The 12,675-nt window shown below is 48.8% G+C and overlaps 4 protein-coding genes across 4 annotated transcripts; 3 read left to right on the top strand and 1 right to left on the bottom strand.

Annotated features, from left to right (window-relative positions):
• Positions 1-334: 334 nt before the first annotated feature.
• ONS95_008007 (uncharacterized protein) lies at positions 335-943 on the top strand (the record flags this gene model as incomplete). The annotated part of the gene is made up of 1 exon (XM_058501539.1): positions 335-943. One exon carries the CDS (start codon positions 335-337, stop codon positions 941-943), a length of 609 nt encoding a protein of 202 aa, XP_058362859.1.
• Positions 944-972: 29 nt separating this feature from the next.
• ONS95_008006 (uncharacterized protein) lies at positions 973-1,275 on the top strand (the record flags this gene model as incomplete). Its single annotated transcript, XM_058501538.1, has 1 exon — positions 973-1,275. One exon carries the CDS (start codon positions 973-975, stop codon positions 1,273-1,275), a length of 303 nt encoding a protein of 100 aa, XP_058362858.1.
• Positions 1,276-1,589: 314 nt separating this feature from the next.
• PRP16 (DEAH-box RNA helicase prp16) lies at positions 1,590-4,840 on the bottom strand. Its single transcript, XM_058501537.1, has one exon. The coding sequence runs from the start codon at positions 4,675-4,677 to the stop codon at positions 1,678-1,680; it is 3,000 nt and encodes a 999-aa protein (XP_058362857.1). The 5' UTR covers positions 4,678-4,840; the 3' UTR covers positions 1,590-1,677.
• A 4,204-nt stretch (positions 4,841-9,044) lies between these two features.
• ONS95_008004 (uncharacterized protein) lies at positions 9,045-9,833 on the top strand (the record flags this gene model as incomplete). Its single annotated transcript, XM_058501536.1, has 2 exons — positions 9,045-9,339; positions 9,397-9,833. The coding sequence occupies 2 exons, from the start codon at positions 9,045-9,047 to the stop codon at positions 9,831-9,833; spliced, it is 732 nt and encodes a 243-aa protein (XP_058362856.1).
• Positions 9,834-12,675: the final 2,842 nt, after the last annotated feature.

Here is a 12,675-nt window from a genome sequence, read left to right as displayed (position 1 = left end):
CCATAAAGATATTGCCTATCTTGCCCAGAGATATAACGATACTCCACCCTTTCCACATTCCTGGCCTCCTCCTTCAGACTTCGCAAATGCGATCTATGACTTACAGCATGTGGAAAAATGGTGAAGACCGCTCAAGAAGCTCTCGAAACAGGCCCGGACCACCCGTACCATTTGAACGCAACGTCAGCCATGATGAATACGGCGATTTTCGTCGTGGATTCAACTGTCTCGCTGTCACTGATTGGTCATATTGAGAGGTAAGCCACCAATATCGCCTATCTTCCATAGCGGGCATGGAACCTGCGTCTTCAAACCTTCATGCTTCGATTAATCAATGGGTCTCGAACGGTGCTGCCATGGACAACACGTCGCCAGACCCCTTACAAGGATCCAGCGAATTCGAGCGGCAAGCTTCCGAAATGAGAGCCGGCTCGCAGCCTCATATGTCTTCTTTCAACGATACGAGACATCGACACGAATCAACTTCCCAAACCAACTCGGAACAGCAGCTCACAGCGTCGCCCGTGCATACGCTCGCATTTTGGTCAACGATTTCCTGAATAATCCAACGACCGACACTCAAGTACAGACTGGAGAGAGCCCAGCAGCTGCCAGTCCAGGCAATGACTTCGATCATCCCATGGTGACACCTCCAAAGAGCACATCCGCTCGCTCAAAAGCTCGCTCAGCTCCATCAGTTCGAACAGCACTCTCCGCCCTCCCTTCAGCCTTGGTGAGGAGCGCTTCCTCTTGCTCGATACACTGTATCACATCTGCATGGAAGCAACCAGTACCTACACTAACAGGCCCCCTCCTTCAAATCGTCACAGACACAACCAACTCCCTCGTCATAGTGGCCACAGCTCTCGTCACCACCCTTATCCAGCCTACCGCGGTGGTCGATTCCGAAGTGGAGCAGCCTATTTCAGAAGAGATACATTGATGGACAACACCTGCAGTATCTCAACATACATGTGGCGCCGGGCACGTAGCAATGTTATCGCGCCACAAAGAGCTGAAGCAGACGCTGTGCAAGCTATGCGAGAACTCTACGCGTGGAGCGTGGCTGTGACTCAGTGCAGGGAACGTGATGGCATAACCTTGGGCGAGGGCAACACCCGTGATTTTATCACAGGTATCAATGTTGCTGATGCAGCTGTGAGTTTGTGCCAGTGGCTTGGTGATGAATGGGCTTGTCATCGCTGTGATGATATTCTGCACGATTTGATGGGTTTGACGGAGACGGAGGCTGCAGGTGGCAGGTGGCAGAATTAGTAAAATCGATGATGACAGTCTGGACGGGAATATTGCTTAATGGGTTTCTTGTTTCTTGGATGGTTACTTTGCTTGAGACTGATGGTTTCGAAACTCGGCGATGCAAGGATAGATTTTGAACAGGGCGGGCAATGCGAATCGGATTTAAAGCTGTCGTTAATAAGTAACGGTTGCTCAGGGAATACGAATCACAATGACTGGGGAAACACTACATGAGGGTTATCGTATTGAGAATGGGGAAGGGCAGGCAGCTAGGTATCTCACAGACATTGTCTCTTCTGAAACGCTCCAAGCGAATTAACGTTTACATGGCATATTTATTTTGACTAGTTGATTGGCGAGGAAATCATCCAAGTCTCCTTTGAACAACGAGACCGCCAGGTCTATTTTATATATGCAACTTCAAAATCCGCGACCTGGCCGCTTCCCAACAGGCCGTTTGACAGCACCTTGTGAGGCAACCTTCTTCACAACTGTACCGATCGGCTTCTTGGCCGTTTTCATGGTCTCATTCTCCAGTCTCTTCTGCTCTCTGAGCTTGTCCTCGGCCATCTTTGCCTCAATCTCCATCTTCTTGTTGAATTCGGTTTCAGTAACTCGTTTCTCTCGTGCTGAGTACCCCTTCTCCTTGACTGAATAGAATACACCTCCCAGTTCAGCAAGCCATTTGGGGTCAACTGATGTTACGGTTGACATGTATTCTTTCGACGTCAAGATGAGCTCGTGATAGACAACATAATCAGGAAGATACCCCAAGCCATAAAGGGCGCTCGTGGGATGCAGTTGGACAGTCACACTCGTTCTTAGGTTAACATATTCCCCAATGCCTTTGACCTTGGCGGCCTGATGATAGTACCCAGAGCAGATACACTTTCTGATGACATCCCAATCGGTACCACAGCTGATCATGGCCATTTTCTGCATCTTCATGATATCCAACAGTTGCTCTCTGATTTCTTTTGCACGGCGAAGCGATTTGGGATGCAAGAAGTGACGAGTACACCAGGCATCAGAATACCCGTTCGACTTCCACTGTGAATAAACGTGTAGATACGTCAAATGATCGGACTCCGGAACGAAGAATTTCTCACGAGCAGCATCTGATTCTTCTTGGCGTTCTTTGGGTCTGTAAAACACACTGGGAACTGAAAGTACGGACACGATCGTCAGCATCTCTTCGCTACAGCCGTAATCCTCTGATGTGATTAGAAGCTTGGCGAGCGATGGATCCATAGGAAAAGCTGTCATCTTTGAACCAATTTCGGTAAGGTCTCCAATGTTATCCAGAGCTCCAAGCGCCCATAAATCAAATAGAGATGTTGTGATCGTGTCCTGAGGGGGAGGGTCCATAAAGTCGAAGTCTAACAGGTCTTTCACTCCTAAAGACTTCAAGAGCAGAACAGTATTGGCGAGATTGGTCCGCTGAATCTCAGGGATTGTCTGGATATACATCTCATCTTTGAATGCTGCTTCAGTGAAAAGATGATACGCTTTTCCAGGTCCTGTACGACCAGCCCGACCAGCTCGTTGAGATGCATTGGCTTGCGAAATGGGTGTGATTTGCAATGTGTCCATGCCCATTCTCGGGTTGTAGACCTTAAGTTTAGAGTAACCAGCATCAACCACGTACATAATTCCATCCACAGTCAAACTCGTCTCGGCAATATTTGTTGCCACAATGACCTTTCTGACACCTGGGGCAGCTTTGTCAAAGATCTTTGCTTGGAGATCCGCAGGCATTTGACTGTAGATTGGTAAGATACTTAGCTTTGGTGGGTCATTGAGAGCATTGAGACGCTCTTGAACCAATTCACAGGTTACTTCGATATCCTCCTGCCCAGTCATGAAGACCAAGATATCACCAGCTCCTTGTGACACATGAATAGCAAGAACCTGTTGGACTGCTTGGTCAACGTAGTCTTCGACTGGCGATCGATGGTACATGATGTCGACCGGAAAGGTTCGTCCAGGAATAAAAAACTCGGGAGCTCCACCATAGAAATCCGAGAACCGTTTTGAGTTCATCGTTGCAGATGTCACAATAAGCTTGAGGTCCCTTCGACGGGCTAACACCTTCTTGAATAGCCCCATAAGAACATCAGTGTTCAGGGCTCTTTCGTGAGCCTCGTCCATGATAACACACGAGTAACGATCAAGATCAGGCTCATTGAGAGACTCTCTCAAGAGCACACCATCAGTCATATATTTGATGGCAGTTTCCCTGCTTGTGCAATCCTCAAAACGAATTGCATAGCCAACCGTGCCACCAAGTTTGCATTCCATCTCTTCGCTAACTCGCTTGGCTACACTCATAGCTGCCACTCTTCGGGGCTGGGTACATCCAATCATCCCCAGCCTGGCGTACCCGTCTTCGTACAGAAACTGTGTAAGTTGAGTTGTTTTTCCCGAACCAGTCTCACCGACCACGATGACAACCTGGTTATCTCTGATCACTCTCAGCAGGTCTTCTCGCACAGCAAACGCAGGCAGAAACTCTCTCTGTTCCTTCAGCGATTTGCTTTGACTGAAGTTACTTGCTCCTTCGTTCTTCTTCATATGTTGACCGAATTTGCTGTTTCCCTGATGTTCTTCTTCCCCTAGGACAGGCGCTGCGCTGTCGCCTTCCTCCTCCTTGACACCCATGAGATTTCCCAAAGCAGTACCAGCCATCTTTGTTGCCTCTTGAGCTTGCTTTTGCCTCTCCTTCTGTTGTCGCTTTTCTTTCACCACCTTACTACCCTTTCGACTGAATACTGCCATGTCACTCTGATTGTCGCGCACTGCTGGGACTGGTTCCAACTGCTTTGAGAAAACTGTTCTTCCGTCCAAGAACGGAGGCTTGAGATCGTGGACCAGTAAGTGCACTCTAGTTGCTTCCTCATCATCCTCGAAATCTTCTCCCATGTCTCTTCGTTGTGCCACTCCCGATGTAAGCATTCGATTTGTTTCCCAAGCATCAACATCTTTCTGTTTTTGAGTTGCGCGAGCACTCATTCGTTTCCCTGTCTTTTTCTCTACCAGGGCTGCCTCCTGCTGCTGGTCGGCCCATGAGTTATCATAACTCGCGAAAGGGTTGTGTTCATCCTCCCCAAAAACGTGTCCAAACTCGTCTCCGGCGTACCAGTCTCTGTCGAGTGCCTTAGAGGCTTCATCGCTCACAGATGGCTCAGGTCCATCGAACTCTTGTTGACGAGGCGTGGCGGGGTATCGCGACTGCGAGCGTGGAGTTGAAGATCTCGAGCCATTGCCTGTGCGGCTTTGGGACCGAGATGCACTTGATCTAGGAGGTCCATTGCGATTCGTCGCAGGTCTGGCAGGAACAGCGAATCTGTCGTCAGAGCGCAAGGGGTTGAAGTCTAACTTGCGCCGCTTGGGGCTTGTCTCTCCGTCGTCTCTGGCCATTTTGCGGACGTTGAATTGCTGATGTTTACTTTGAAGGACTCCCAAGATTAATAAAGTCGCCTGAAAAGTATGGTCCTCAAGCTAGCCCTGGATAGGACTGGCTCCCGCTTCTTATCGCTAATCGCCAGCGGGGTCGCAGAAAAAAAAGTCAACAGAATTGAAGGAGTTGAACCGCGACTTGCTCTGCTTTTGGCATACAGCGACAGTCCAAAGGAATCACAATGTCGATGATAACAGCTACAGCATGGGTCCCTCGCGGATTTGCCGCTCCTTTTCCCACCAAGTACACCTTTGATGAGGAAGAGTTCCAACGTATCGCAGAACTCGCGAAGCTCCAGCTCGACGATGCAAATGAGGATTTGGAGGATGCGCGTAAGGAAGTGGCAGAGGAGAATGGTGACGATGCTATGAAGGAAGATTATGGATCCTATGACGAAGCTCCTTCCAAGTCGATCAAGTCGAAAGTGTATGTTTATTTGTTCCTTACATGTTCGTGGTAATTGACGTGGTCTATCATTAGAGACGAGGACGACGATTTGAAAGAATACGACCTGGATCACTACGATGACGATGAGGATGATCCACAAAAGCAAGGAGAGGGCATTGGAATGGGAATGTTCGGAAACGTAAAGTCTTTGGCATACCACGAATCGAATGAGGACGATCCCTATATTACCATGAAAGAGAATGAAGAAGACGATGAAGATCGGGAGGAGCTTCAGATATTGGCAACAGATAACATGCTGTTAGCTGCTAAGATTGAGGATGAGGTGGCTCATCTAGAAATCTATGTCTATGAGGATGGCGCCGACAACTTATACGTACACCACGACATCATGCTGCCGGCAATACCTCTTTGTGTGGAATGGCTTGACCTACCAGTTGGCAAGTCAAATGTGGACAAAGATTCTCGAGCAAATTTTGTGGCTGTGGGAACATTTGACCCTGATATCGAAATTTGGGACCTAGATACTATCGATTGCATGTACCCGAATGCAATCCTTGGACAAGGTGGGGAGGGCAACAATAATGGGACAGAAGAAAAGAAGAAAAAGAAAAAGAAGAAGTCTAAGAAGGCCAATGAGGAGTATCATGTGGACTCGGTTCTGTCTCTTGCTGCCAACCGACATCATCGGAACTTACTGGCATCTTCGTCCGCAGATAAGACTGTAAAGTTATGGGATCTTAACACCACTAAGTGCGCCAAGTCATATACATACCACACCGACAAAGTCTGTTCATTGGCATGGCATCCAAAGGAGTCCACAATTCTGCTGAGTGGAAGCTACGATCGTACAGTGGTAGCTGCGGACATGAGAGCCCCAGATGCCAAAGCTCCGACATGGGGAGTGGAGAGTGACGTTGAGACGGTACGATGGGATCCCCACAATCCAAACTTCTTTTACATCTCGACCGAGAATGGTATAATTCATTATCACGATATACGAAAAGCTCCATCTAGCCCGGCGGCAAGCAAACCGGTGTGGATATTGCAGGCACATGACGAATCAGTTTCTGCATTTGATATCAATCCTATCATTCCTGGATTCATGGCAACTGGATCTACAGACAAGCAGGTAAAACTGTGGAACATCCAGGCGTCCGGTCCATCTATGGTAGTCTCGAGAGACCTAGACGTCGGCAAAGTCTTCTCAACCACATTTGCGCCGGATGAAGAAGTTGGCTTCAGGTTATCAGTGGCAGGCAGCAAAGGTGTCGTCCAGATTTGGGTAGGTCTTCTTTTTCCATCGATGCAAATAATTATTAACAATAAAATGCAGGACACCTCTACAAATCCAGCAGTAAGGCGAGCATTCGCGGACAAAGTGGCGCCGGTGGATGGAGAAATTGAGGAAAGATTGGTAGGCGTACAGAATGATAGCAGTGACTCGGAATCGGATGACGGCGCGGAGGAAACTGGGGAAGGAAAGGGTGAAGGTTGGGAGTCAATGGATGAAGACTGAGCATTGCGGATTGATGGTGTTGGATGGACGGAAAATGAAAATCCGTTTGCACGGTACATGTAAAACGGTCGGCATGGTCTCCTGTCAAAATTCTATTGCCACGAGAGAGCCATGTTATCCAGACAAGGGCACGAGTTCTCCTGATGCGGCTGCAGCGATCATGGAGTTGCGTAATGGGGCAGGATTGCTCTTATAGCTACTAAGAGGCAAATATCATGTGCGAATTTGAGGGTCGTCTTAATTTAGACGTTCATGTTCCAGTGCATCAAGAGAAGTCACGATTTCTCCACAATGGTGGTGTGGAGGGGCTGTGTGATGCTGCTCAACGCCTCCGACGCACTGACGAATGCATGAGGATCTTAATCAGTTCATCTCATTGCCAGTCAATGCAAAGCCGCCTTCATCGCACTGCATGTGCAGATCTAACACACATCCTTGACGCCGAGTTGAAGAAGAGCTCGAGTACATCAGTAATCGTGGGTCTTTGGTCAGCGATGTAGGCGCTGGAAGTCTCTTGCGCTTGACCCGCGGGGTTTGTCGAGTGTGGACTACCTTGCGCAGTCTATTTATTTTGCTTGAGGATCTCGCAACTTTGAGTTTTGGGGCCGCAAGTTGCTCGGCTCGGCACCAGCTGCATGAGTATGAAGAAGACTGCGAGAGCTGGATGACTCTTTTGAATGCCTATCTGATGGACGCGACTGCTTCCACATTGTGTTCCTATCTGTTCTATTCAGGGTATTCGGCCCATACTGTATGGGATGTAGCAATTGTGAGCTTCACACTCGACGCGGGTGCCACAACTTTGTACAGTACCTAGGTAGTTGACGTGTTTCGTAAATTACTGTACATGGTGAGCTGATGGCGCTCGCTTGTGACGACAACCCCTGCATAAGGTAATGTTCTCTTGTTCTCTGTTCTCTCGGTCCTGAACATCAACGTCAGTGGCCAACTCGGACTTCGATCGCGCGCGCAAGCATTGGGTCTTGGGTCCTTGGTCGTCCGTTCCTGGCGATCTGAGCCTTTGATGATTGACTGGTCTGACACTGACAGCCTTTCTGCTTGAAACATCAGACATGGGATGACGCACCAATGACAGCTCTTGATCTCGCCCTCCCCTGCGGATTTGTTTCGACTTTTGCCCGGCGGCACAGCTTATCATTCGCCAGCTGGAGGCCCACGCCTACCTTGCCCATGCCCCTGCACAAGCCCCTGCCCAAGCCCATGGGTCCATGTCCATGTCCATGTCCATGATGCCCACCACTTCAGGAGAAACGAATCAATTTGGGGAAGGTCGAGGACTCGAGGAGCGGGCGACGCACGAGCAAAAACTTCCAAAAACACACTTCCGCTTGGATTCTGTTAGATTACTGCGTTGGGCCTAGAAGATAAACTTAGCATCTTGCAAACAGGCTCGGCGTGCCACCAACAGCGCAACTAGACACAGAGCCCCCGTTATTGGCTGCTGGCGTGCCCGGATTATCCACAAGTTTGGCACAATTGAGCCTATTCACGCCTCGTCTGGCCATCCTGAGCCATCCAAAGGATAACGCCTGGAAGAAGTCAGGGGTACCTAGGTAGAGTTTACCTCCCCTCCCTTCTCCCTTCCGTAGGGTTGAGGATCCCATCCCCATCCCTCAGCCGTCTGTTGATCCCCCTGCTGTTTTCCCGAGCACCATGCATCCGTAGCCCGCCGGCACCACTGCAGCGCCAGCAAGAAGGATTCTCCTCTGTTGCTCACTCTCACCCAGACTTTCTTTATCTTCTCCTCAACACGTTCTCGTTCTCGTTCTCGTTCTCTTGCTCCTCGAAGCATCATCAGCAGTATCAGCATCGCCGGGTCGATTCGCGTGCCAGCACTCATATTCACTCCTTCTGAACCTGGTTGTTCGACACTCCTTTTCGACATCCATTAACACTCCCTCAAGATCCCAAGATTTTCACCACACCAACAAGTTTATACAGTTACCCAACGGACCGCGTCCTGGTCATCACATTCTCTCTCTCTCGTAACATTTCCATCGCCGACGATTGAACAACATATCTACTCGACGTACATATTCCTCTCATATTCACTAAAAACATATCGCCCATTCAACAACGAAGATCCCCGGGTCTCCTCTCCACCTTGCTGCCAGCTAACGCACCTGTTTGTCCAAACGGAATCAATCTGAACAGTCACCTGGACCTCATCACTACTCGCGCTCATTCAGTCCGTCCATCATTCGGACGGTCGAAAAGAGCAGGTGTGGAGTACAGCAACAAAAGGTAGACCCCTCGCGACATCTGCACGAGGCCATCTTTTTATCCGGTTAACCCCACCCTTCACAACCCACCCACACCAGCAACCTCGTTGGGTGGAAGAACAAAACTCCTTGTCATCCACTTCCGATATCTTCAGCAAAAATGTCTCTTTCAAGAGCTTTCACAACTAGGCGCAATGCCAAAATGGAAGACGCTGCGCTCAAGAGAAACCTCACCACCAAGCACTCCTTTGGATCATCACTGAGACAAGTAAAGATCTCTGCGCCTGTCGAACTTCTATCTACGACGAACATGCTCTCATACAACGCACCAGATCTGTATCCAAGCAGTGGCGCCTCGAGGTCTTCCCAGTCCGGAGATGAGTCCGACAGATCGCCTTCGAACAGATCGACACCCATGACTTCTCCAGATACCTCATCGGTTGAATCCTCTCCTAGTAAGAATACCGAGATCACATCCGATTTAGCAGTCACTGACCTCGGTGCTCCCCTAGCTACTCCAGAGCCTAATCAACTATCATGTTACTTTGGCACCTCGAAATCAATTGCTTCAGACAATGATGCGCCGTTGATTCCAAAAAGATCGCCCTCACATACCAAGAAGCTCAGTGTCGAGAGATCAGCCTCTCGGATGTCAGCCTCCCGAAAGGGCAGCATGTCAACAGCTCGGTCATCTATCAACATGTTTGCCGCAAACCCAGATGTCATCGACCAGCACCCATTCGGCAACGAGCTCGCTCAGGTTTCCGAACTGGCTGAGGACTTTGGAATTAGTAAGGAGAGGTTAGCAGTCGTCGATGAGGAGGAGCAAGAACTGGCCTCCAGGGGCCTTTTCAAGTTCCGCGCAGAAGATTACATGAGCGAAATCCAAGGACTTTTCCTGAGTACCTTTGGCGATTCCAGACCAGCTATGTCATCCATGTGGATCTAACGGGACCGGCTCTCACCTGGATCCACGGCAGCACGCAATCCTCTTCTTGTAAATAATACTTTCTGGACCATTGTCCACTTTCATACGCTCCTTTTACGACACGTTTACATACTTTGTTCTTCGTCTGGCTTTACGGAAAAAAGGGGAGAGGAGTTATATGGTTCACAGGAAGGGCTAGATATCCCGGTATTGGGCTGATGGGGAGTTTGGGCTCCCATACATTCATTTTGTCGCTTTTGGCAATCACGGTCTCTACGATTCTTCTGTACATAAACGCTGTTTTTTACCGGGCTATCCGCGGAACGGGGTAAATCATACACACTTAGGACCGCAGATTGAAGCAAATAGGACACCAAAAATCGTAAATTATTGTTCCGTAGATTCCTTAGCTACTTGCATGGCTGTGAATCGTAACCTACTCATAGAAACGCAACCGGGCCAGGATCTCGTTCATCTACATGCAACACATCTTCGGCATATTCACCTCCGCAGAGTGTGGAGAAAGTACGCCACCATGGACCTCCTCCGCTGTGCGCCTCTCTGGTGTTTCTCCATGCAGAAGCACTCGAAGGACCTTCCGCGCAGCCAGCGCATGGAGATAACTCAATTCCGCAGTGGTCTGACGATAATTCATGTTGTCTGTACCCCGCGACTAGGGACTGCTTGCCTGCCATGCTCTCTTTGTCTGATCTACCAAACATCATCCCCGGATTTCCTCGCAATAACTACTTGGACGGAGGGAAGGGATGGTTGTCAAACCGTAAATGTTTGATCCACAAAGCTTCCAGATCTAACCCACGTGATATCCTGCTAGTCTATCTTGGGGTTAGTGTGTCATCGCTTGGCATTTGGCCGACTTAATTTTCCTTTCCGGATCTTCAAACCAAAGTCTTCCAACTCAAACCCACTAAGCAAATAGACAGCATCCCCCGACCTAGGCAAGACAACCATATATCACCGCTCAGTAAGTTTCCAATTCTATCCATTCACCTCCCTTTCATCTTCTGCACTCGTCTGCTTGCCTCGCAGATCTTCTATTTGTGCATATTTTCTGCGGGACAGAAGAAGATGAGAAGCAACGGAGATGAAGGACGCAAGAGAAGGAATACAATGATGACTATCACCATAAATATCTTACAGGAAGAGCCGTATAAGGTGGGCCTCACATACAAACACGGGACTGTGTGGCATCGTCACATGCAGTAGTCCCAGTGGGGTCAGCGGTGCTTAGAAAACTGGGTTTCTGAAATTCAAATTCCTCACACACTTTTGCTCGTATACTTTTGTTCTTACAAAGAGTGGTAGCTAACTGTTACAGTCTAATGATAGTGTGGTTTCTGGGAACTGCAGTACCGATGAAATACTGAGAGGAGGGCGAGAGGTCGTAGGCGATAATTCTCCGAATACACGCTGATTCGAAACCATATTCGGGAATTGACTCGACGCTTCGTTCCATGAGGCTCGCTGGTTAGCAAGGCTGTCCATACCCCCAACCCTACTGCTCATAAACATGTTCAAGTGTCAAGTCAGAGCTCGACAGCTCAGATACAGCCGATTATTTGGAACATACATGCGGGACGGAAGCTGGCGTATTTTGTTCGCAGGGCAGTTGCAAGTGCATGGGAGGACGGCTAGTCGTCGGTAAACTTGTTGTGAATTGGCTACAGAGCCGGGAGGTGACCCAGGTCTCAAGTATGAGGGTGATGTCGAGTGCGGAATGACGGGCAGACCTGACATCGAGGCAGCTGCAAGTGCGTGCCGATGGTGGCTAGTCCGGGTGGAAGAGACATGTATCAACATCTCTAGACTTTCCAGAAGTTTGCCAGAGTCCTCCGCCTCGGGCCAATCAATTGCGTCGACTCAATGAAATTTTAAACTTTCTACATTCCCAGACTACAGATGACTTATTTGGTATACTTGTCACTGCAGTCTAGCTATCTCATACGTAGTAGTACCATTGAAATAATCTATTTCTTCACGGATTGTTCCAATATACATTCATATGTGACCCTGTGCTTGTATCCCTCACTTTATAAACATCAGCTCTTTCACTACTACAATCCTGATAATGAAGAAGATCGCTTTTAAACAAGTCGTTGCAGGCGCAACAAAGATCGCACTGCTACTTTGCAAGTGTCGTTAATGCTTCTGGCACGTCCGAAACCGGATGCTTTTTTCGGTGAAAAGTTTGGTGATATATCTTCGTTGCCGAGGCCACTCAAAATATTTATTTGCCTTAAGTTTCCGAGTTGCACCGGTGACTCGGAGACACTGCCTCGTTCGGTTCCCATATAGCCAATTCTAAGTCTCCAGCCTGCCAACAGTATCAAAGTATGGTAATTTCAAATACTTATAGCCCCCTTTGCCATCGATTTAGATTGTTTCCTTCAGAAACATGGTAGCCCATTCTCGAGAAAAGAAAAGGCGCCACATCATATTGCTTCCAATAGATACCAACCAACTTCACGAGAGAAGTTTGGTATCAAAAAATTGAATATGAAGTCTCTAAACTTCCTTCGTCAGCTTGCATTGGCTGCAGGCACTCCTCACCACCTCAGTCCTCAGCACTCCTCTCGCCATCCACGGAAGGAAAGGTGATCTGCTATTGAGCACTTCCAACGATCTTCCTCTCTTGACAAATGATGGCCCTTACTATTGTTCTCGCATGGACTTCCGTCCACCACATCACAGCTGCCAGGATTACCGTCAAAGGCGAGTTGAAGGCTGTGAGTGGGATACTAACCGATACAATGTGCTTGTAGGGTAAGAGGAGAGTCGCTACTAACGATGACATATGGGTCTTCGCGGCTAGAATTGGACTGCACTGCGATGTTTTCATATT

This window comes from Cadophora gregata, assembly GCF_030347475.1.
Source record: "Cadophora gregata isolate MNR1 chromosome Unknown scaffold_2, whole genome shotgun sequence".
NCBI classification, from domain to species: Eukaryota; Fungi; Ascomycota; class Leotiomycetes; order Helotiales; family Ploettnerulaceae; genus Cadophora; species Cadophora gregata.
The sequence above is the reverse complement of the archived record's forward strand: the minus strand, read 5'-3'. Positions and strand labels throughout refer to the sequence as shown.

Excerpts from the sequence above, each read along its gene's own strand:
- PRP16 (XM_058501537.1), bottom strand. The coding sequence starts at position 4,677 with ATGGCCAGAGACGACGGAGAGACAAGCCCCAAGCGGCGCAAGTTAGAC.